The following is a 24,774-nucleotide window of genomic DNA, read 5'->3' as shown; positions in this document are numbered from 1 at the left end:
CTTTTAAAATATAATTTTTGTAATTCGACGCTCTCCATTAGCTGTTACAGAAAACTTTTAAATTCCACGAAATTATTGATTGGTCACCGGGAACAACGCGGCAGGAATCAGTGTTAACCGATAGTCATTTATTGCTAGAACTCCTCGTCCCTTTCATACTCACAAGGGAACATATTCAGATGCGAAAATCCGATTTTGATGAAACTTATGGGAGCTTATAGTTCTTTGAAAAATATTTGACGTGATATTTTTTATCGGCAACCATCCACTTTGAAGGGGTGAAAACAGCCCTCAAAGTTGGCGATCAAAACCATATTTTTGGGGGTTACCCTGAGATCGTCGACAACTCATTTCACCGACACTGTTTTCATCGACACGATTTGACCGACATTAACTTTCGTGGACAGTATGTTTTCATCGACATGGTCAGATAGCCGACAAATATTTTCATCTACACGGTTTGGCCGACACTATGTTTTCATTGACACGATCAAATCGCCAACAAATGTTTTCATCGACAGTCTATATTTAGCGACAGAATTAAGTTCATTCGTTCCACTGACATAATCCGCTGCATTTCAAATTACATAAGTCTTGGCTCAAAAAATGTTTAACTTATAATCCTCGTACAAGGTGTGGGCTTGGGGGGCGATGCCCCTCCACTACCGGGAAAGTAAGGGTTTAACTTGAAAAATACTGTCTACGCTCGGTGGTCTGCCATGGAAAAGGGGATGTCACATTTTTGTATATTTTTTAGGCCATTATCTAGATCTAGAATATGGAATCGAAAAAATAATAAGAATAGGTCTGGGTCAGATTTGAAATTGTGGCTGTCGATAAAGTACACATGATATAGCAAAGGTACAAATTGGGAAGTATAATAACAATTTCTTACGTAGCTATCAGTTCGTGGAAACGAATGAACTGATACCCGTTGGTAAATACGGACAGTCGATGAAAACATTTGTTGACGATTTGACCGTGTCGATGAAAACATAGTGTCAGTCAAATCGTGTAGATGAAAATATTTGTCGGCTATCTGACCATGTCGATGAAAACATACTGTCCACGAAAGTTAATGTCGGTCAAATCGTGTCGATGAAAACAGTGTCGGTGAAATGAGTTGTCGACGATCTCAGGGTAACCCTATTTTTGGATATCTCGGAAACCAGAGGTTGAAAAAATTTGAATTTTTTGAAATTGTGTGTTTTTCAATGGGAAATGTAGTCGCGCAAGAAAATTTTAACAAAAGTTTGTTGTTTAAACAATATATTAAAAATTTGACTTTTTTTTGCAGCGCGCCGTAATTATAATTATCACCGCGTCACGCTGCTACCTGCGCCACCTTCTTTCGCTACTAATAAAACAATAAACGACACATAACTAAATGCTAAAACTAAAAGGTTTATACTAAATGCTTATATTTCGATAAAACAAGCCAGAATTCCTTCCTACGCACGCCAGGCGCAAGAATATCTTCCATTATGCATAATTATTGTTAAATGGCAAAAAAAAATCCTGAAACATGTATCCCCTATTTTGGATCAAAGATCACACACCCAAGTTTACATTAAAATGAACTAACAATAAAGAAGAGAAACTGGAAAAAAATGAAATTTTTAATATATTGTTTAAACAAAAAACTTTTGTTAAAATTTTCGTGCGCGACTACATTTCCCATTGAAAAACACACAATTTAAAAAAAATTCAAATTTTTTCGACATCTGGTTTCCGAGATAACTCAAAAAATATGGATTTGACCCCCAAGTGGATGGTTGCCGATAAAAAAAACGCGTGTCAAATATTTTTCAAAGAACTATAAGCTCCCATAAGTTTCATCAAAATCGGATTTTCGCATCTGAATATGTTCCCTTGTCAGTGTCGCCAGATGAGGTGAGGCAGCACAAATTGAGGGGAAAAAGTTACCCTCTGTCTGTCAGTACCGGATTAGTCAGATATAAAACCCGTCATGTTACCGGAGGCTAGAAGGGGAAATTTCAGCGGGAACGAATATTGATCTGACGACTATGTCCATACTATTCCCGCCACGAGTTGCTCGAACTTGTGCACCCCGATTTTTGCACACATTTCCGTATTAACACATTGGTGAGACAACAGTGCCATGGAAAGATACATAATTAACGCGCTCGCTATTGGCGTTCGTTTTGGCAATAGCTTTTAAGCTGTAACAAATTGTTAAACGGAAGACATCTTCTTACGAAATGTGAGAAACATACCGGTTACAGAAACGTGAAGAATTTCTCTCTGAATCGTACGATGCTTTATAATATGGAATGACTACGTGCGCAAAATTAAGTTGATTTTTTTTTTGCACGAATGAGATGGTGATTGCCATACACGCGTGACAATTTCAGCGAACGTCTCTGTGAATTAATTTACGAAAAATCAAATCAAATAAATAGATAGTAGATAAAACGAGATTATTTTCAGCGTTCGCAACGCGATCGTTATTACACAGTTCAAATAAAATAATATTTTGAAAAAGAAATGAAGGTTGAATGAGTGAATTGTTTTATTGTTCAAAGACGAAACGCGTCATGTTGTCGGCCCGCGACCGAAGCGAATAGCGCGGTAGAAGAGGCAATTAGAGCGGGAACAATTGAAGATCGCAGGGCAACAAACGGACAGCTCGATTTCGACGTGATTGTAAAAGAAGATATTTTTTCGTCAGTTCAGTGTAATAAACGTTCATACCATGAGATGTTTGTGACTGTTGCCCCGAACGAGATGAAATTTTCACAAAAATTTATTGTTATTCCTATAGATACGTTCAGACCAACAAACGGTTAACTATTTAAACTTTTGATTTATTGACTAAAAACATTAGAAAACAATTAATAATATATTTATTTTATTGAACAGAATTTTATATTTTATTTAACATAATTTCATAACTAGAAATTTCTTTTTACGAGAAGTTATATTTATTACTATCATCTTCATAGCCACGATTCAGTTTCGTCACAAATCGTCTCGAAGATATGTATTTAGTAATAATACTATTGAATACATTTTATTGCAAAATGTAATTTTGTTGTTGGTTTTTCTTTATTACGCACAATAATATAACTTTGTCCTTATAAATTTACTTTCTTTCTTTTATTTCGTAACTAATTCTCTGGATTTCGTTTTTTTCTGACTTTGGCACTGTTATCAACACATTCACTGTCGTTTTCTATACCCGTATGACGTATAACAATAATCTACAGTGGGATCCGTTATAACGAGACATGATCAAGTGCACGCATACCCGGCGAAAATTCAAAGTCGATTTTCTCGAAAACAAAGCCTTACATGAAAAAATTTTGTTCTATATTTTCCACTTATTTTTTCATGTAGAATCACCCCCTTTTCGCGTGTACCATCAGTTATCGAACACCCTGTATAAATTCAACCCCAGAAGTCGCTTGTTACGGTCGATTTTTGACCAGCGACCGCTCTCACGTATCTGCGATGCCTATAATTTGTCAGGGTACTTCATCTCTAATCTTTGTAAACAGGCTCTTGATTCAAAGTAGACGTGTATTAACTGTACAAATTGATTCATGACCATTTTGTTGTAGAAAATTATTTCGACAGTATCTCGTTAATTATTAGATTTAGGACATATGCAAGTCTTGGTTAGGTAATCTGCATCTTTCATATTTAACATATTCGCATATACTTAACATACATATATGTATTTAATACAAACATATATATTATTTATGCATGTAAATAAGCAACAAGTAAATCGTCCAATTTAGACGTAGAGTTCACTGCTCCTTGAATTGTCCTGTTAAAAATTATTTTTATTAATATGAATATACTAAATTAATTCACATGAATATAATGATAGTACATTTTCTTACATTAGGCTTATTCGAGTTTCTGGAGAAAATTTAAAGACATTGACCCAACTTCCTCGTTTAAAGTCGAAAGAAAATATTTTTGATTTTTGGAAAAGCAATTAGGAATTCGATACCACATTTATACAAATTAGCTACTACAGTTCTAGCAGCTACCTGTAATTTTAAACTGTTTTAAACTGTTCAAACACTAAAAATATATTAAATTGCAAATTCTCTGTACCGCAGAAGAACAGTGAACTTTCCAAGCGAAGTAATACGTTAAACGTTTATTAGTTCCAGTGGAGTTGAATCGCAAAAAATTCAATCAGAGGTATATTAATTTGAGAGGCAGTGGATTCTCAAGCCACCTACATATTTATTCAAACAAAAAGCTTCATTAAACAGTTGGAATATATCGATTCAAATGAATATTAAATTATGTAAAAAGACCAATTAAAGATAGGTGAAATTGAGGTTTATCAAACTAAAAGGCAGTCGCGTCTTAAACAACCCGTACGTAACGACAAATAAGTTCTAGTTATTTTAACGGAGAAGAAAATCGTGCGGCAAGTAGTTAATAGGGACAAAGAAGTTCTAGTCAATGCATCGCAATGATTGGCGTAGCGAAGGAAGCTAATACAGATGGAACAACGACTATGTTCTGCAAAGGAATCAGAACATCGCAAACTTTGTATCAAACCCGGGCTAAAAATATATCGTTCCATTTAAACAAACATCGATAACCTTGAAATCTCCTAAAAATGACCTTGAATTTTTTTTTCCCTTACACTGTTATATGTGGTCCTTCAAACAGTGTAACTTTGTCCTACGGAGTTTTTTTGTACAACGAAAAGTAACGGAGATATTTAGGTGTCCTGCTTTATCGAATTCACCCTGTATATCTGTATATCTGGTAAATTATTATTAATATTTGATTGGCATACACACGTTATAAATTCATTTTTCAAAATCAAATCATAACAAATTTTGCGAAATTATGTGGGGTGACCGAAGTACCCATTTTAGCCAAACTTTGACTTTACCGATACTATAATCGTCGCGTATGTGCGAACAGATCCGATCAATATTCCATCACTAGATCAACCTTTTTTTTTTGTTTTGAGGAGGTAATCTCGTTACGGATAAAAGAAGGGGGGTGGGTTACCGGGTTATTTGAGGCTCCTCGGCAGGGGTGTGCAGTACCGTGTGTGCCTACTAACTCCTCCCCGTCCGTCCCGAGGCTCCTGGTGGCACCCGTGTCCCGCACGCGCATTTCAATCCAGTATGCCACCGAGTTTGCATACCACCCTGGATGGGGACGCGGCCCTCTCCCGTACCTACCCGCGAGTCAGTGGAACAACCCACACCACCACGGTGAGTGGCCGATGCTCGAGAGCCGTTGCGCGGCCACGACATTGTCGGCTATATCGGTGTCAGACCAGAAGACCACTACTAATCAAATTACAAAACTTCTTTATTTTTCGTTACAAAAGCGAAACAAACGAACAAAAATTGTTGGATTTAAAGGCATAATATGGTATAAAATGTAAAAATATGAAAATATAAAATATAAAAATGTAGGAATTGATTTGATTTTTTTTTTTTATATGAAATCCGATAAGATTGATAAATAAGTTTTTCCTTCATCGCATCACCAATTTTATGTTCCGTCTTTATAGAGCAAACAGCGAAGAAATGAAAGACGAGGGCGAAGACGCTTCTCGTGAAGAAAATAGAGATAGAGATGGGGGGGGGGGGGATGCAATTTTACTGAAGGATATTAGCTTATAACTTCTGCATCCATTTAACTGCGATCTTACTTTTCCTGTTCGATTTCCGTTTCGACGCTCACGTTTGGATATTATCTAATTACTTGAAAAATTGACGTCTCAAAATTTTACACATATATTTGAAATCTAGCTATTCATAAATGCTACAGAAAATATTTGAGAAAACTACTTCTTGATGTCGTTGAATTAATTTTTATAACACTGTATTGTAGGGTTGTGGATGACAGATAATAGTGTCTCCACTACCGCAAAATTCATTGAACTCAAACTTTAATAAAAATTTTAATGCCAACCAATTTCGTCTTAATTGCTCTTTAATAAAAGTCATGCTGTAGTTGAAATATTTAAACCAGCAGGTGCAAACGGCAAGCAATATTCGGATTTTCAAATATGTCATTGTTTCAAAAAGTGTGAAAAGCACGCTTCATTGCGCGGACAAACGAATAGCTGTTTTTTCTTTTTTTATTAATATCAAAATACTACAAGCAAGAATTATTTTTCACATTACACATTTGGAATAAAACCTGTACCTCTCAGAAAAAAAACACAAAAATTCGTTGAAAATTAAAAGATTCAATAAAATTGCTGACCTCTGGTATTTTATATTCGAACGATTTCTTTTAAGCTACACAAATTTTGATTTCATGAACAATCCGGAAGGCAGATATTTCCTACTCGAGAAATGGGTAGTATAGACGGAGGCTCTTTGCCAAGGTAATTTTTCCAGTCATTTGTCTTAATGAGAGCCGTCGGGACACGCGAGAAGAGAAAATATGCAATGGACCCGCGAGAAAGGGCGTTTGCAGCAACAGAATGATCGAAGGAAAATACTTTTTCCGCATTATGCTTGCAAACACTCAAACTAGGGCAAGGGAGCCAAGTACTGTGGGGGTGCCAATTACTGTGCCTATATTAATAATATTTATTTTTAAAGCATAATGAATATAGCTATATATTAACTAATTCTAATGAAAAAAATTTAATATTTTTTTTTAATATTCATTATGCTTTAGAAATAAATATAATTAATGTCGGCACAGTAATTGGCACCACCACAATAAATGGCTTCCTCACCCTATGCGTTGACATTTCATCGAGTGTTCATACCCGTTGAAACGAACACGGGAACTTCGTTTGCTCGTCTAGCGGAATTATAAACTTTCTTTGAGGAAGTATATTTTGGTATAGCTTCTAGACACACGTAGCAGAATTATCGGTGAAAACCTTTTCTAATATTTCACTCACTTGTTTAGTTACAGTTATTTACAATCGTTTCGTGCTGTATCGATCGTGCTCGTCACTTTACTTCGTCTTTACTGGTGTCACGTCGGACGACCGACGTGTTGTTGATGACGTCACCCGCGACGCATCATAGGTTAAGGTAGAAAATAAGTTAATTATAAGTTATTACTTCCCCATCATTTCCATCCGCGAGCGCGCCAAGACGCTCGACAGTACGTCATCAGGTACTAGCGAACCCCACCTTGATACCCGGTTGCGTCACACTCGCCCCACACGGACCCCGAGCGAAGAAGGTCCGTGTAGCCCCTAGAAAAACGCAAGCTCGCGCTTGATCGCCCTTCAGCCGCGCTCACATCTTGCGATTTCGTTCCAAAGCGTTACTATATCAAGCGTCTTATAGTTTCTTGTTGGAAACCAGGGTTCTGCGTTACCGATCATAATCGTAATCGCGACATCTCCGTTTATAGTAAAGAACAACATATGTAGCAAAGCGTGCGAATCCCTCACTCTGTGTGTAGCCGCGTGCGAAGAAGGTCATTTATGTTTTACTCAGTCCGGTTCGAAGTGTAACGTACAAAATATATATCTATAGACCACTAAAAGGAGTTCTTAGTCACTGCGTAATACCTGCAATCTACAACAGTTTGAATTTGAAGGACGCAGTGAAGGTGGACGACCAAAAAAAGGGTTTTCTGAGGCAAGTGACATGATAAATCGCAGGCAAATAGAAAGCCTGTTGACGCAGTACACCCCGGAAGAGTTGGAGTACATAGCACGAGTTGCACACAGAGCATCGGGGAATGAATTTATATCCATGGTATTATGTATTGGTAACTGTACACAAAGTGCTCATACAAGGTGCTGATGTGGTAGAAAGCATCCTATTGTCCATCGGAAATCTTTCAGAAGATACCCAGGAAGCAACGCATAAGGAATTATGTACGATAATTTCGCGAGTACCACACTCGGAAAATTTCTCGACGGGCCACCAACCAAGATCTCAGTGACCCAAAAGAAGCCATCTGGGGATGTTTTAAACATTTCGGATAATCTGGCAGAATAATGTTTCCAACAAAAGTTAATCGATACTCAGTTATCTATAAATCCCAATAGACAAAAATTTTTTTGATAAAAAATTATGGTCATCTTAATTTTTTAAGTAAATATAAAACTAAGTATTTTTTATTACATATTGTTGTAGCTGATGTTAAGACGAATCTTTTATTTATTGTTAACAAATATAGTAATAATTGGTGTTCAAATTTCAAAATTACAAAAGGTTATTTATATATAACCAAGTTACGTTCAAAGCTTGGCTTTGTAGTTTTTAGTAAGTTATTAAAACATTTGTGTTCGAGCAATCAGCTGGTCGGTGCCGCTGTGCGTCCGCACGCACACACGGCAAATTAGCGACTGCCGAACTTTGTTTGTATTGAGGACTCGGCCGTCGTCGCGGTTCGTCTCTCTCTCTCCCCGCACACTTCGGGCGGACCGAGTAGTTCGGGGTGCGCGGCGAGGGGAGAGAGCCCCGTCAATATACACGACAATCCGTCGAGCCCTCGCTCTCTTTTCCGAGAACCGCAGTGATAACACGAATCAATCGATTAGCTCTCCCACAAATTCCGACTTTATTTCTCAAACATTTCGCGATCGTAAGTTAAAGGTTCCAACGTTACGGAACCCAACGAAGATCCAAAACAATTTGTCTTGTAATGTTCATGAAAATTTTCATAAAAACCATTTAAAAAATATTTATATAATAATTACTGTTCAAAGCAATGTAGTTAATTAATAATAGGAACAAAATTATATCATCCTCTAACAATAACAATACAGTTCTGAACAATTAATTTATTCGCGTATACGTTACATTTATAAAGTACATATTAATATTTGGCTGTTTACAACATTTCGAATTTTGCAGTTAAACATATTCTTTATTGTACGTACAGTTTCATTCATTTGTTATTTATACCCAACATAAAGTTTAACTAATCATAACCGAAATTAGTATTTTAGAAAACAATATTCTATTGTATTCGCGAGACTGCAGTGACTATATATATAGCTATTTTTAATTGTAATTCCTACTACTAACGACGCTGTCAGCAGATTTTAGTTCCAGTTGGTTATACAGGATGTGACACGAAAATGGTAATGGGGTTACGTGACCACAAAAACGTTGGACACGAAAATGCATTGGATGATAGGTCTATCCTTATACCTCGTCTGTGGTGCAGCGTTCATTTCATAACTTTAATTTCGTCAATTTTAAACTGTCCGATATTTTGATAAAGGTCCTCGTATTCTTCAAATTTTGAAAAATGTTCCTGCCACGAAAACATTGCATTTGTCTAAAACAATTGCAATAAATAAATGGTGAAGAAAACCTTTTTTTTTATTTCAAATGACAACGTTTTTAACGTACCGGACACTCTACGACTGTGTGTGCATTTGAGAGTAAAACTGTCGCGAGTTACTCTCCAGAGTCAAATTCGTCAGTGTTTTATTATGCACGAAAGGAATAGCCCTCTCCGGTAGCAAATATTTCCGATGCTACCGCAGAGTGCCATTCCTTTCGTGCATAATAAAACACTGACGATTTGACTCTGGAGAATAAGCCGCGACAGTGTTACCCCTAAATTCGCACGCATCCTTAGAGTGTATGTAGACTAAAAATGTTGTCATTCGAAGAAAATGTTTCTCCACCGTTTATATTGCAATTGTTTGAAACAAATGTTCCTGCTTTCGTGGCAGGAGCATTTTTAAAAATTTAAGGGAAATGAGGAACTTTCTCATAAAAGCGGACATTTTCAAATTTCCGTAATTAAAGTTATTTCAAGTGAACGCTGCACCGTGACATACAGCTTCCGACGGCTGGCGCGCGGTAGAAGCAGCGGCCGGACAGTCTTACCTACGTGCAGCGTTCACTTAAAATAATTTTAATTCTCATTAAAGGGTCAGTAATGGGGACACTTTGCCCTATCTCCCCATTCTTTTTCAAATTTTTAAGAATATTCCGGCCATGAAAATATTGCATCTATTTCAAACAATTGCAAAATGAATGGTGAAAAAAACATTTTTTTCAAATGACAACATTTTTAGTATACTCTCTTACGTTATCACTATAAGCTCCCAAAAACTCATCTTTGATCTTTGTCGATTTGTTAGTTCTAGCCGTATAATTTAATGAAAAAAGAGTGACACTTTCTTACTTTTCTGTAAAATCATGAAAATCCTTTGAGACTTGTTCATAGGTGACTACAATATATTCAAGTTTGAACAAAATGCGAAACATTGCTGCAACAAGAGTCCGATTTCGCGTGGAATGATCCTTATAAGAACAAGGTGAGAGCTTATCGTTTCATAGAGGACGAAATACAGAAAGTTTCTGATACAATCGAACGAATCAGTTCGAGGGAACGGCGAGAACGTCCGCGACGTCGGCCATTGTGGATGGAAATCATTTTCCTTAGCCTCCGCCGAGGAATAAAAAGTCATGTGCAGCTCTGAAGACGCAGGGAATCGAATCGCATAGTTATCGGATGCACCGGCCAGCCTCGTTTTCATAACTTACCTTGGCCGGGAAACCATGGCGTTGTGAAAACAATTAGTTAATGGGACGCGGGCGAAGTTTACAAGCTGATCGAGCAACGTTTAATAAAGTCAGAGAATTTTAAACTTTCGTCGCTTGCCCGGTTCGATCTATCGCTTGAAATTACCGGTCGAATAAACGGGGCTTTTAGGAGTTGTAACCCCCGACGAATTAGATCAGGTTAGATAAACGTGGAAGTTCGTGTCATCTATTAACCCTTAACACCCCAACGTGCTTCTGTATCATAACTGACCACTACTGTCCAAAATATGGCGAGTGTATAATCGATTAATAAAATGGCTTTTAGCAAACAAATAAGATCTATCGGTTTCTAGAAAATCGAAATATGCTCAAGTAGTATGCTCGAGGATTATACGGTTCACACACAATTACAGACGTATTTCGCGCGTCCTCGTATCTCCGGAAGATAAAAATGAATTTCTTCATCCCCTCAATCAAGAAAACCGCTTAGGAGATCCTTCGTTTTTACGCGAACAAAGGTGGCTGCTTTGCGGGAAGTTTTTTGACGGGAAATTAGCGGAGATGTTGACACCGTTGTTGCTCGTACATCTTACTTTTTTGTAATAAGGAATGCCATTGTCCTTAAATAAAAAGAAAAATTAAAATCGACTTTTACGGATGTTGCACGCAATTTCGCGCAGGAAATAATTCCAAGATATAACGAAGATAGAAATGTTTCTGATCGGTGTACGTTAGCGTACCGTTTTCATTATTTTCAACCGATCCGTCGGAAACTACCTTTAAGAAGTTCAGCTATCTTCTTTCCTGCAATAACCCCAAAGAAAATGATTATATCCGGCTTTTCAGATTGATTTCAATTATATCTACACTACAAAATTCAATAGAATTGAGTAGAATTTTTCTTGATTTTAGATCTACAAAGTTGCTACCACTGAAAATAAGATTTCGTGGGGTTTCTTAAAGTTTGACTACAGAAACTGAAAATTGCCCAAACATCCGCAGTCCATCGACAAGAATCACCCGCCATAATAAATAAAATATCTCGTTAAGCATCGCGTCCGTGATGAGAGGCAAAAAGCACATGAATTTTTCACACCCCCCAAAATAGAAGGACTCGGCAGTTAAGGTCAAACGTCTCTAGTCGTTCTCATAAGGTCATCGAAGTTGAGATGAGTCACAAGTGATCGAGGGCTGGTTTGTCGATCGCCGGACAATTTCTGAATTACCGAAATTTGGAAGTACAGTGAATTTTCGATATATGTCAACAACACGGGTCTTGCCAGTGTCATCACCATTGTTGCATTTCGATAAGAAACTTTCGATTCTTGTATCGAAAACCTTTATAGAAAATAAAATTGTTCTAAATAAATAATAAGTTGATCGTAAAAAATAGAAACTAGATGAAAATGTGCCTGTTCTTTCAACAACTTTCATAAATTGAAAATAATATTCTCCAATTTTTCTAACACCTTCACAATTTAGCTTTCCAGTTTCCATTTTTCTATAAATGCACAAAATCCACAGCGAACAAAAATTAGCACTTAACGATGTTTGTTTATTGCCCGTTGTTCAATTCCATTTTGGCAATCCACTCTCGACAATCGCGTTCGATACGGTGTTCCACGGATTCCACGTCGCAATTAACACGGGCCGGAAGTCACCGCGCATAATTTTGCGTAAGGAGAGTTAGACACTGTCAAATTGCGGAAGACGAACACTACGTACGGGCTTAATTGTGATCCTTATTGGGCCCACCGTGAAATATGGAACAAGAAGCGGATCGCGTGTAACTGTATGCGCCTCGTATTCGGGCGCACACGATCCCGGCCGACGGGATATAATACCCTGCGGGAATAATGATTCCCCTCTGTGACGCAAATTTTTCGAGCGGAGACTGAAATTCGAATTTTTACGGCTAATCAAGAAAGCCCGTCACGTGCGCGATTTCAACGGGAATATCTACATATGTCAGGTATGCAAACAAGAACTTTTTCATCCCATTCTTCCGTTTGTTTCAAACGCCAATGCAACTCGATGAATAAATATGAACTTCCCGGAACATGCGAAAAATCCCTCGGCGAAATAGTCAATCGAAGTTTTCTTGTGAGGTTTAAAGCAAACGCGAAGTATTCGTCAAACAATTTGATTATTTATTAAATTATTTCTTAATCTATTTAATAATCAGAATAATTATTGTTAGAATACGATAGAATTTCGTGGCTTGATTTCGAGAAATATTGTAATCGAATACCGTTGTCTGGCCCTCCGGAATTTTAATTAAAAATTCCGTAAAATTAACAGAGCTATGGCACGCGATCAGTTCATGCTCCTACGATACTCAGCACGACACGTAGAACGTAAAACGCGTTGTTTGGGACAATTCTAATTTCTTAAAATCTCTATTAACAGTTAGAATTTCTAACAACGATGATACTATTAAAATAAATTGTTTCATGGGATTTTCCGTAAAAATTGCTTTCTCTCGGAACGTTCACGATTCACAGGCTCAATTCACTGTTACAAAGGAAATCATGAAAAATATCAGGTCACTTTGAATTGTCACTTTTAGATAGACACAAGACGTCAGAAATGACGCTTTTATATCGACAATAACTATATTTTCCTGTCGAAGCAATTTTCTTTCGTTACGTCAACGGTATGACGAATCGCCCTAAAAGTTTCAATAGAATCGGTCGCACGGTCTCTGGGAAAGCAATTCCGAAAGATCAGCAAATTTCACAGTGTCCAACAATATCTTCTCCTGTCCCTTGCGCCACTATTTTATTTGATTCATCAAACGCTACGTCTGTATCACCTGTAACAGCTTTTTCACGATATGCCCAAAGGGAGACGGTTCACTCTATGACGTAGGTAGATTTTGCCTACAACCCTTAATTTTTAACGTTAAAATGATGATTTCACATCACTTTATAGAAATATCGAGAACACGTTCAGTCAGATTTTCAACGATTTCGAGCGTATGTCCGAAGAAACAAAAAAATTAATTTATCCTCCAAAAATCTTCAGAAAATCTAATATTATATTATTTTATTAATTTTATACAAAAATGTTATACAATAAATACGCCATTCAACTCGGGCGAGTCCAAAGAATCGTCGCGTGTGAAAAGAGTTCGCGTATCTTTTGCAGTTAAAGCAGGACAAATGGTTAAAGTTATAGATTGTCGTCACTAAATAAAAATCAAAAATACAAGATAAAGATCCACAGTCTAGTTATTACATTATTCTCTGTTCATTAGAATTGTTGAAAGAAGGAATACATTTTTAGTTAACTTCTGTTCTCTGCAATTTTCAATAAAAAAAAAAAAATTGTAGAGAACAGAAGTCGATGTGTAATCATTGCAGAATATACTTTTTATAATAACTTTTATCATAACAATAAATTTTATATAACTTTTTCCTCCGTGAAAATGTTCTGCTCGACTTCGTTAAGGAGTTATTAACGAAAAACGCGGGTCATTGAACAGTACATTGAAAATTTAAAAAAATATTTATTTCAATTCTTCCGTAAATGACCATGGGATTTCGCGAGATTGGAAATAAAATAAAAATCACGTTCGCAACAAATGACGCGTTTATTTTATCGCGTTTTGTGTATAATCGCGTGGATGGTCTATTTGCCCGTTGGCCGGACATATCCGCGCTTATTAAAATCGAAAATTTAACAGATTACATGTTTACGGAGAGAGAAGAGTCATCGAGTCGTTCGGACGAAATATTAATCAATATATTGCGAATTTTAATGCGAAAGAAATATCGCCTGCGTTGGGCGATATTCATTTCCCTTGCGAAATTTATTTCCCTTTTAAATCGTTTATGCGTTTCTAGATTTTCTAAATGCTTCTATACTGTTTTGCGTTTGATCCATCCATTTTTAACACGAATCTATAAAATCCTCGGTCTTGTTAATCATTGTTCGTTTAGCCTGGGACGAATGATCCTTCAAAATATAATTTTTTAAATTCGATGCTCTCAATGGGCTGATACAAAAACCTTTTAAATTCCACGAATTTGAATGTGAAGATATTTAATATCCCGATCAAGAGCTTTCGACAGAACGTAACAAATCCGATTTTATCGTTTCCATTCGCGGGATTGGCCAGCAGGGACACGGTAGGAATCAGTGTTAGGTGTGGCCAATAATTTCATTGTTACGTTTTCAGCACCGTAAGGAAAAATCGGCTTGATACTCCGCGTTTTCCAGCTACACTGAAATTTTATCTTCGACTTTTCCTCGTTTTTCATTCTACATTACCCCCGGTTCTGCTTGGTAGCGTTCACGTTCGTGTCGGCCCCACCCCCTCTGCCCTTCGCCGTTGCGTCAGAGTAATAAGTTTCAGGAGCCACTGCTCGATCGCTGGTCGTTCAATCGGCTGCGAAATATCGGAAATTGTTACATGCTTCTCGTATGCTGATTTATTTTATTTCTGCCCCCATCGATTGGCTGCCTCGATTTTACAATCACTAAATAATATAAATCCGTTTCGAAGAGGATACGTTGAGCAACAGTATCCGCTTCGTATTTTCCGCATTTCTTCACAGGTGAGGAGAGGTGTTAGCTCCACTTTTGCCAGTTCCACTATCATAATTTTTCCAGCCACGAGGCTCAGGGACAAACAGTTTCTCTGGAAATAAAGCATCGCCTCCGGAAAGGGCAAATTTTTTCGTGCAACACAGGCACGCGCGGTTTGCTAGAGTCTTACACAGAATGTATGTCGCGGTGTGTACCACCCACGTGCTCTCAGCAAATACCACCCTTTTCTTCAGTGAGAACAGAAGCATCCCGGTGGTAACAATATCGCTACCCACTTGTGGTGTACCTTTTCATAATTCGTGCGAAAGTACGTATCGTCCCTTTGACAGCGAAACTGTATATACGTGACATCCTTTCTTCCCACCCCTGCGACCGTCAGAGATGAGAACCGCGCCAAGGGAAGAGAATTTAGGGGGAGAATTGCTTACGGCGTTTTTAATACGTCTGATCGCCATACGGTTGACCCCTCGTGTTTTTGTTCTCTTCTGGCTACGACTTATTCCTCGTCGGTCACTCGTGACTCCTATTTAATCTGTGAATCATTGGTAGGATGATAGAAAACATGATGATGGGCTAGAAATAGTTAACGCATTGGTTACCAGCGGTTGTTTTGGCAATAGACTTCATCATATGATATTGTTTAAGATGTCCTTTTTTAAAATGTGGTGTCATATACGGTCGGTAAAATATCGATAGAAAGAGAAATAATTACAGTAGAGCCTCGCTTCGTCGACCGTCATTTATTGCTAGAACTCCTCGTCCCTTTCATACTCACAAGGGAACATAATCAGATGCGAAAATCCGATTTTGATGAAACTTGTGGGAGCTTATAGTTCTTTGAAAAATATTTCACACTTGTTTTTTTTTATCGGCAACCATCCACTTTGAAGGGGTGAAAACAGCCCTCAAAGTTGGCGGTCAAAACCATATTTTTGTAGATATCTCGGAAACCAGAGGTCGAAAAAATTTGAATTTTTTTTTAAATTGTGTGTTTTTCAATGGGAAATGTAGTCGCGCAAGAAAATTTTAACAAAAGTTTGTTGTTTAAACAATATATTAAAAATTTGATTTTTTTTGCGGCGCGCCGTAATTATAATTAGCACCGCGTCACGCTGCTACCTGCGCCACCTTCTCTCGCTACTAATAAAATAATAAACGACACATAACCCAGTGGTATTGTTTAAAATACTATACAGGTTTATACTAAATGCTTATATTTCGATAAAACCAGCCAGAATTCCTTCCTACGCACGCCAGGCGCAAGAATATCTTCCATTATGCATAATTATTGTTAAATGGCAAAAAAAAACATGTACCCCCTATTTTGGATCAAAGATCACACACCCAAGTTTACATTAAAATGAACTAACAATAAATAAGGGAAACTGAAAAAAAATCAAATTTTTAATATATTGTTTAAACAAAAAACTTTTGTTAAAATTTTCTTGCGCGACTACATTTCCCATTGAAAAACACACAATTTAAAAAAAATTCAAATTTATTCGACGTCTGGTTTCCGAGATATCTCAAAAAATATGGTTTTAATCCCCGAGTGGATGGTTGCTGATAAAAAAGCACGTGTCAAATTTCTTTCAAAGAACTATGTATAAGCTCCCATAAGTCTCATCAAAATGGGATTTTCGCATCTGAATATGATCCCTTGTCAGTATCGCCAGATAAGGTGAGGCAGCACAAATTGACGGTAAAAAGTTACCCTCGGTCTGCCAGTACCGGATTAGTCAGATATAAAACCCGTCATGTTACCGGGGGCTAGAACTTTCTGTGAACAATATTTTTTAGTGTTGGTGTTAATTTTTAAAACATAAACGCATGCTCTTCTGTGTAAAAAAAGAGATATTGTACATACATAGTACAAATTAAAAAGTACTAACATAGCTATATTTCAGATGTTAGTTTTATTTCGGTATGTATTTCAGACGTTAAAACCACGTCTTGAAAAAGACGTCTTTAGGGGAGTCGTATCGTCGTCATTTATTTCAATAATTCATCATAGATTTGAAGATACGAATTTTGGCCACGAACTCGGCCGAATTCGCCACTGTGCGATGGCTGGCAACTTGAGGTTGTACTCACACCCGATTCGGAGCTTTCGTTGACACATGTTTAGAAAGTTAAGGGTCTTTACTGTGGACGATACCTTGTTCTTAAGGGATCTGGCCGCGGAGTGGGGATGGGCGAGGGTGTCTTCTAGGAGCGCGAGTGACTTCTCATTACTTATCGTGGAACCATCCGGAGACGTATTCGGCACTTTAAGTAATTTTGCGAGTGAATCGATCTGGGAGCAGGAGCAAGTGTGTGAAGTGAGAACAACATAATTCCAAATCGTCATTCTTGTAATATTCGGACAAGTAAGTATTTTTATTGCTACTATTTGTTATCGTTCGTGTTTTTGCTTATGCTCTTCCGCTATATTTGTTACATTGATATAACTTCTCTTAATTTCCGTATATATCTCTTTAATTAATGTTTAAATTAGTATGTTTTCTTATAAACCATGCCATAGAAATTTTGACTGTATTTTTCAATTCTAGGCAAGCAAACAATGGAAACTGCAACGTGGACGGTGGTTCAGTTCATCGAAGATGGCAGCGTGGAGGCAGTGCCAACAAACTGGTTAGAGGGCGAAAATTGTTACTGGCCACCACTGCAACGGGGTCGTTTGATGACCGCAATAAAAAAAATGGAGGCCAGTAACAATTTATGGACCAAGTACAAGGTCAAGATTTTTAGAAACAGCACTTTCGGTAAGTTACAATTTGTTCAGGATTCAAGCGTTGGAATTCGGCGGCTATTGTCTCAACTGGCGACCGCTGTATCATACAGTTTTTGTCTCGTATGTCAACACGCGGCAAGAACGCGTGTCGCCGTTGCTCGACACCGCGTAGCAACAGTTTCGTCTCTCATTGGCCGAATTTCAACGCTCGAATCCTTCAAATCGAGACAAACAAGGATTATCCGATTCGGGAGCACCAATCACGGTGCTCCACATTCGATGGTCCTTGTTATTTAAGGCACCTGCGTGTGCCTTCTCACTCTCTTAATGTTCGTCACTCGCATCACGCTGCTTAACGCTCTTAACGTTCGTCTTCAGTCATATTTCTCGCGCTAGTTTGCTGCTCGCGCTCGTCTCGCTCAGGTCAGATTTCAAAATCTCTCGCTCGGAGACTCTCGCGATCTCGAACTGCTCGTTCGCAGTATTTTCTACAATCTTCCGCGCCGCGTTACGTGCATTCTGCCGCGCGTTGAAGATCTCCGTCGCCCGCGTTGAACATTTCCGTATCGCGGCGGCACGCGTTTCGTGCCGCTCAAGATTTCCGTTTCGCGTTCCGACGGCAGAAATCTGCACGCGCAAGATATCCGTCCATCCGCCGGCTCGCGATTCTCGATCGCGCTTTCTCTCTCTCGATCGTGCGCACCTCGCGACGTCCTCGTTCTCTAGCGATCGCGACGTTCTCGTTTTCTCTCTAGCGCTCGCGACGTTCTCGTTCTCTCCATCGCTCGCGAGTGACCGGCCGGTCGTGCCGCCTGTGATCGGTCTGCGATCAATAAAGTGCAGTTTAATATCAGCTCCCTCTCCCTTTCCCTCTCCCTCTCCCTCTCCCTCTCCCTCACCCCCCCTCTCTCTCTCTCTCTCTCTCTCTCTCTCTCTCTCTCAACCTCTCACTGACCCATCCTGTGGATTCCTTTGCGCGCTCAACTCTGAGTGGTCCCGGCATGAGGCTGCTCCGACCGTCGGTCGACGCCGAAACACAATTATTATACACTCTAAATGTACAATTGAAATAATAACGCTTGTAACGCTTTCGTTTAATGCTTCTAGATGACTACACGAAGGCCAGAAACAAGGCAAAGGCCGCAGAGGAGACGAGCGATCTGCAATCGGAGGCAGAGTCACCATCGGAGAGAAGAAAGAGGCCAGCGTTTACATTAGAAGACAGTACCTCCTCTGACGAGGCAGCAGTTTTCTACCCTGCTCCAGATTTGAAAAAACAGAGGAACATAGGTATGTAAATTCAAAAGAAAGCACTCTATAAAACATTATATATTACATTCATAGTTATAAATCATTCTGGTTCTGTAATTAGTATATCTTTTTAATCAAAATATATTTTCTTTTCAGCCGCTTGTTCGCACTCTGTTGGCGAGGAATCGCAGGGAGAGGGACAAGAGGATGAGATACATTCCGATAAGCAGTGTAGTATTGGTAAGTTAAGAAAAATATTTTAGAGATAAATAAGTTCACTTTAAAACATATAATATCTAACAAACAATTAATAGGAGAGCAAACGGAAAATAATTGCTGCAAGGGGTGCCAAAAAAGAGATGGGATGTTAAAAACACTAATACTGCAGAACCATTTGACGAGAGTTCTGCTCACAAAAGTATTAGCAGAGATGCGTGCGCTGAAGGAGATAACACAAATCAATAACGCAGGAGGATCACGCAGCGTGTCGTTTCTGAACAAATTCCCGAATTTAAAATTCCCGCTAAAATCGTTAGAAGAGGTTAGAATTGGTTGAAGAAATTCTAAGCAATCCGGAGGAATTTGATTATGGAGTAAGTACAATTTACAGATGTAATAAATAAACTAAAAGTAATTGATCTTTCATTTCCAATTTGCTTTTTTATAGTTGAGTCCCTTTTTCTCTAGATCATTTACTATTTATACTCCCAGTTCCATTATCACAGGATTATGATCTGAGCTTAGTTCGTGTAAAACCAGCATTTCGGAGATGTCTCGTATGTTTTTGTTTATGGCAATGTCTATTGTGGATGGTGGTTGTCCATTAGTGGGATAGTGTGTGTGTTCATTGGGGAAGAGTATGCCGCTATTATTGTTTGCAATGTAATTATATATTTTTCTTCCACTGCTATTCAGATTTGTATTGTTCCAAGCTGGGTGTCTTGCATTAAGGTCTCCAATTATTAGAACTTTGTTCCCTGTTTTCAGTAGATCATCAATCTCTTTTATTTTAAAGTGGTTCGAGGGGTTATTATATGCTCCTATTATGTATGAAATTGTACGAAACGACTTTGCTCTCTTCGAAATGTTAGAAGAATGAATTTTCTGAAATAAAAGAATCTTTTATAAAAAAATTGCAATTGGTTGGAACCGAATTTTTAAAATTTTGCTATGCAAGTAATTTTCATTTTCTGTGTGTTTTCTCTCGTACAAAAGAACTTTTAGTATTTTCCCCGCAATTCTTTCGAAATTTCTTTTTCCCTTCGCGTAGTAAACTAATTCATCCAGAAAAATCTTACGGTTCGGTATGACGAACTGACTCTTTAGTAATTGAAAGAGCGTCTAAAGGAGTAATTTAATTATAATTTATCAAAGCGTAATTCGGTTCGCGATGATATCGGAAATACTCGAAAACTTTTGATAGCCGAAAAGATTATTCCTAATCGTGGGATGTTTTCCCGATATCGGAGCCCGGACTATGCCCCGAAAGAAATTCCGATAGTTATTATTCAATCAAACTTGCCGCAGATTTTTTCATTACAGATTTATTATTTTAGAATAGAATAGATTTATAGATTTTTTTTCCGTCTAACCGTTCAATCTATTTCGGTGCATAGTGTAATGGAATGCCCACTGCGTTGGAATTGCAAAATAAAAATTCGCCGAGATAAATTACAGCGGTTTTGCAACGGCCTGGTAGCTATATTATATTTTACAGGGAACACAGTTTTTAATTGAAGCAATTATATTCATCCTTAGACAGCTACATGTTATATAACTCCTCCATTTTGCAATTTTACGTAAAAACAAAAATATGAGAATAAAGCTAAAATGTTGCTTAATATTCTCTAAAAGAATGTCTTTTGTTTACAGTATCTTTGTACGCGAGAGAAAAATGTTAGATTCACTCGATTTTATGAGGTCTACAAGGTTGCATATACCCTTAAGTTAAAGAGAACTATTTTAGTGAGATTGATGGCAACAGTAATAGAGAACCAACACTTTGCATACTCACACCCGCGGTGAATAGGTCAGTGCTGATTACTGGCTGCAACTTTGTTAACCGTTGAGTGACTGAAACGCAGGTGCTCTGTCATCGAATCAACTCAAGTGCAACCTACATTGCCGATGGTCAACTAAAAATCGTTAAAATTGCTGCACAGAATACAAGACTGTTTGTAAATATTATATCAAGGACAAGTTATAAGTAGTTTGCAGCAAAAGACGAACACCTCGAGGGCCTGTCTCCATCTTTTACAACTGATAATCAGAAGCTACGGCAGCCGCGTGGCCTAGATGCATTTGTTATTCCGTCTTCGCTACATTGTACGGACTTGATGCTCACCTATAACACGCGCTAATAACCATAATTTAAACTTTACCTACTCATTTTTTCCATAAACGGATAAAACCCGGAGTGTGGTGATTGCTTTAGAAGTGACATCATTTGAAACATTATTTCAAATAAAATATTAGTTTATTTTATAATTATTTCAGATAATTGTGAAATTATTTTCCAAAATTATATCAGAAACATTTGAAACATTATTTCCAATAACATAATTAGTTATATATCATTTATTGTTCCCCTCAGGGTTACAATTCCCATTGCATCTCCTTCCTTTCCCCGCTCTTATCCTAACCTTAGCCTAACTTACCAATTACCTTACCACGCAAAACCGCACACAGCTTTATACACAAGCGAGAGAGAGAGAGAGAGAGAGAGAGAGAGAGAGAGAGAGATCTTGTCGACTTTCCATAAAATAGGATAAAAGTAACAATATAAAAATAAAATAACCAACGCCAGAAATACAATAACTTAACCTACAATAAGTTACATTATGTAACAAAAAACAACAATTAAATATCAAAAGCTTATCACAGAAAAAATAATAATACACAGCATACCTGTCTTTTCTCTCTCTCTCTCTCACACACACACCTCCGCCCCCTTCCCTAACCTCGTGGACCCCCTCTTCCACTCATATTCTCCCACCATTCGTCCACCTTCCTCAACCATTCCTCCCCTTCCCCCTCGGCCCCCGAGCACTTCCCGCAACAACCCCTGCCATCCTCTTCCGTCATCCCCTCCCATACACATTTCCCATACGTGTTCAATAACATAATTAGTTTATCTAATAATTGTTTGAGATAATTGTGAAATTATTTTTCAAAATTATATCTGGTGCCCAGATTGTCGCGTTTGAGTATACTTTATACCGACACTCTTGTGACATATTTGAAATAAAGAAATATAAATATTGAAATAATATAATACTTGAAATTGCTAATGTCTCAAATGAATCAATACTATTTTTATTTGCAAACAGCAATATGGAAATAAAGGTGGGAAATAAATTATTTCGAATAGCTATTTCTTCTTTTAACTAAAATTTTTCCAGGTCTGCCTAAGGATCAGTATAGTGAGCTCAAAGTTTCGGGACGAATAACAGTGAAAAGAAAAATCATTAGCTTATGGCAGATGTGGAAAAATGGAAGTGTCTTGATTCGAGAATTTCTGTTTCCCAAGGGCTTTGGTACAGTGATCCCAAAATTTGGGAATGAGTACCAATGGTAAAATCATTAGCTTACGAAAACTGTGTTATTTTATATTTACGGACACTAGGTTGTTCGAATTGGGCAGGAAACGGCAGTAATCGGACACTTTCGAAAAGACGATAACACTCATTGGGCTTCAATTTTTTCGAGATTTTAAAATTAGTTTCTTAGCTGATGTAAACAATTTTTTTGAGAACTTTACGTCAACCGCGGAGAAAATTTGTTGTCACATTTTTTAATTTTGCACATCATGGGTGAAGCTGAACCCAAAGAAGGTACTATGGCCCTCAATGTCAGCCGAAGGGTGGCATTGAGGGGTGTCGACGACCCGGCGAGGAGGGGGTAATTCGGTAGAGTGAGGAAAAGGGCTCAAGACCGCTGTTATCCTTGTCTCGGTTGGGTAACGGCACCGGAGGTTCGCTGTCAGCCATATTTTCAGTTATAATGGGGTGAGCACCGTTCCGATTAGCTACGTACACGGTAAACTGTCGCCGGCAGTTCCTCTATTTCTTCGGAGTTTCGTATTTCCTCGGAGCGCGTTGCCGCCGGGCATTCGAGTCGGCGATTTGTAACGAAAGCCATCTTAAACGAACATGATTGCGAACTTTCCGAGGCACAAGTCGGCCTACCAGCTACGGCTCCGACCGCTATGTCTTCCCGTTTGTCGCGACCAACTCGCGTCGGAATTCTTTTCGATTGTTGTCGGTCGCTTTACTGCGATCGTTCGATTCCACGAAGGGGTTAGGGTGACCCGACCAACGAACGAACACTGTTGAAGTTATTATTGGCAAATCGATATTTACTGAGGGCTCTTTCCGCAATAAGGCCGTGTCAGAATTAAACCGCGGTTCTAATTACATAAATATCGGTTGTAAACGCCACAGCCGAGTAATCGAATTCAGGCTCAATTAAAAGCACCGCGCATGGACGACACCACACCAACGTCAACGCGTTTGCATTATGGGATTTTACGCATTTATAACGAAAATGAATCGATCGAATAGATAACTTTTTGAAAATTATTTTCAGCTTCTCATTGTTACGGAGTGTTTTGGATCTTCGTTGGGTTCCGTAACGAGGAACCTTTAACTTACGATCCGAATGATTTGAGAAATAAAATGTGATTTGTGGGAGAGCTAACTGATTTATTATTGTTACCACTGCGATTCTCGGAAAAGAGAGCGAGGGCTCGACGGATTGCAGTGCATATTGACGCGGCTCTCTCCCCTCGCCGCGCACCCGGAACTACCCGAGCCACCCAAAGTGTGCGTCGTGAGAGGGAGACGAACCGCGACGACGGCCGAGTCCTCAGTACAAGCAAAGTTCGACAGTCGCTAATTTGCTGTGTGTGCGTGCGGACGCACAGCGGCACCGAACAGCTGATTGCTCGAACACTGAGAAAAGAAATAAATGTCAATGTAGCTTCCAAGGCTTGAAAATTTTTATTTTGCATAAAAATCACTGAGCAACAGTTCCTTTAATTTTTCTAAATCGACGATGTCAAAAGATGTGTGCATAAACGTTCGGAAGACTATATGTAATATTAACAATTCCAGAAATATAAAAATTAAAATAAGAAAATTGGATTTACACTGAAAGACTTTCGAGCCCTTCACGCGTGGTTCAAATTGTGAATGCGTGCACCTACGTATCTGCAACAGCACTGATAATAATAATTCGATAATTCTCTTCTTCGTTTCTCCTCTTTTTGATGGGAACGAATCGGTGTATTGGTCCGGTGCAGTTTGGTGGACTTTAGGTTAGTTTAGGTGGTCTTTGTTCGCTGAAGATACGTCGACGGAAATTGCCGTATTTCCCGCGTCTTCTTCCCGAAGCGCGTAGTTCGGCGAATATTTATAGTGCTCGGGCGCATCAGGATGGCTGAATTATTTGTCGCAGTCGGGCTTTTTCCTTCCGATCGACCGTTCTGTTATTTGCGCTGATGACGCTTGAGCAGCGTCCGGAGAACATCTTGTAATTAAACGTGCTAATGGGGACCAGCACCTGGCTGAGGAAGACGCATTAATTAAAATCCATTAACGACTCCCAGTACGAGGTAGCCGATGCATCAAACACAATACCTGTCGCGCATCCTTGCAACGAAGCCCGAAACTGATCGATCCTTGTCGTTAATTTGACCGCGATGCGCGATCAAGATTAATCTTGAGAACAACCATTTTGCGGGTCACTGGTCGAACCAGACTGGAACGCTTTTTG

General features: G+C 38.5%; 1 protein-coding gene across 1 annotated transcript; it reads left to right on the top strand.

The window, feature by feature from the left end:
- The first annotated feature begins 9,580 nt into the window (after positions 1-9,580).
- On the top strand, positions 9,581-19,555 carry LOC143363650 (uncharacterized). Its single transcript, XM_076804212.1, has 4 exons — positions 9,581-9,593; positions 18,925-19,038; positions 19,156-19,239; positions 19,314-19,555. Exons 1-4 carry the CDS (start codon positions 9,581-9,583, stop codon positions 19,553-19,555), a joined length of 453 nt encoding a protein of 150 aa, XP_076660327.1.
- The last annotated feature ends 5,219 nt before the right edge of the window (positions 19,556-24,774 follow it).

Source organism: Halictus rubicundus, unplaced genomic scaffold (assembly GCF_050948215.1).
Source record: "Halictus rubicundus isolate RS-2024b unplaced genomic scaffold, iyHalRubi1_principal scaffold0084, whole genome shotgun sequence".
NCBI classification, from domain to species: domain Eukaryota; kingdom Metazoa; phylum Arthropoda; class Insecta; order Hymenoptera; family Halictidae; genus Halictus; species Halictus rubicundus.
This window is presented reverse-complemented; position numbering and strand designations above follow the sequence as displayed.

Bases quoted from the DNA above. Each gene is read 5' to 3' on its own strand.
- LOC143363650 (XM_076804212.1), top strand. The intron at 19,039-19,155 runs GTATGTAAATTC...TTTTCTTTTCAG, and splicing joins GAAAAAACAGAGGAACATAG to CCGCTTGTTCGCACTCTGTT. The intron at 19,240-19,313 runs GTAAGTTAAGAA...AACAATTAATAG, and splicing joins CGATAAGCAGTGTAGTATTG to GAGAGCAAACGGAAAATAAT.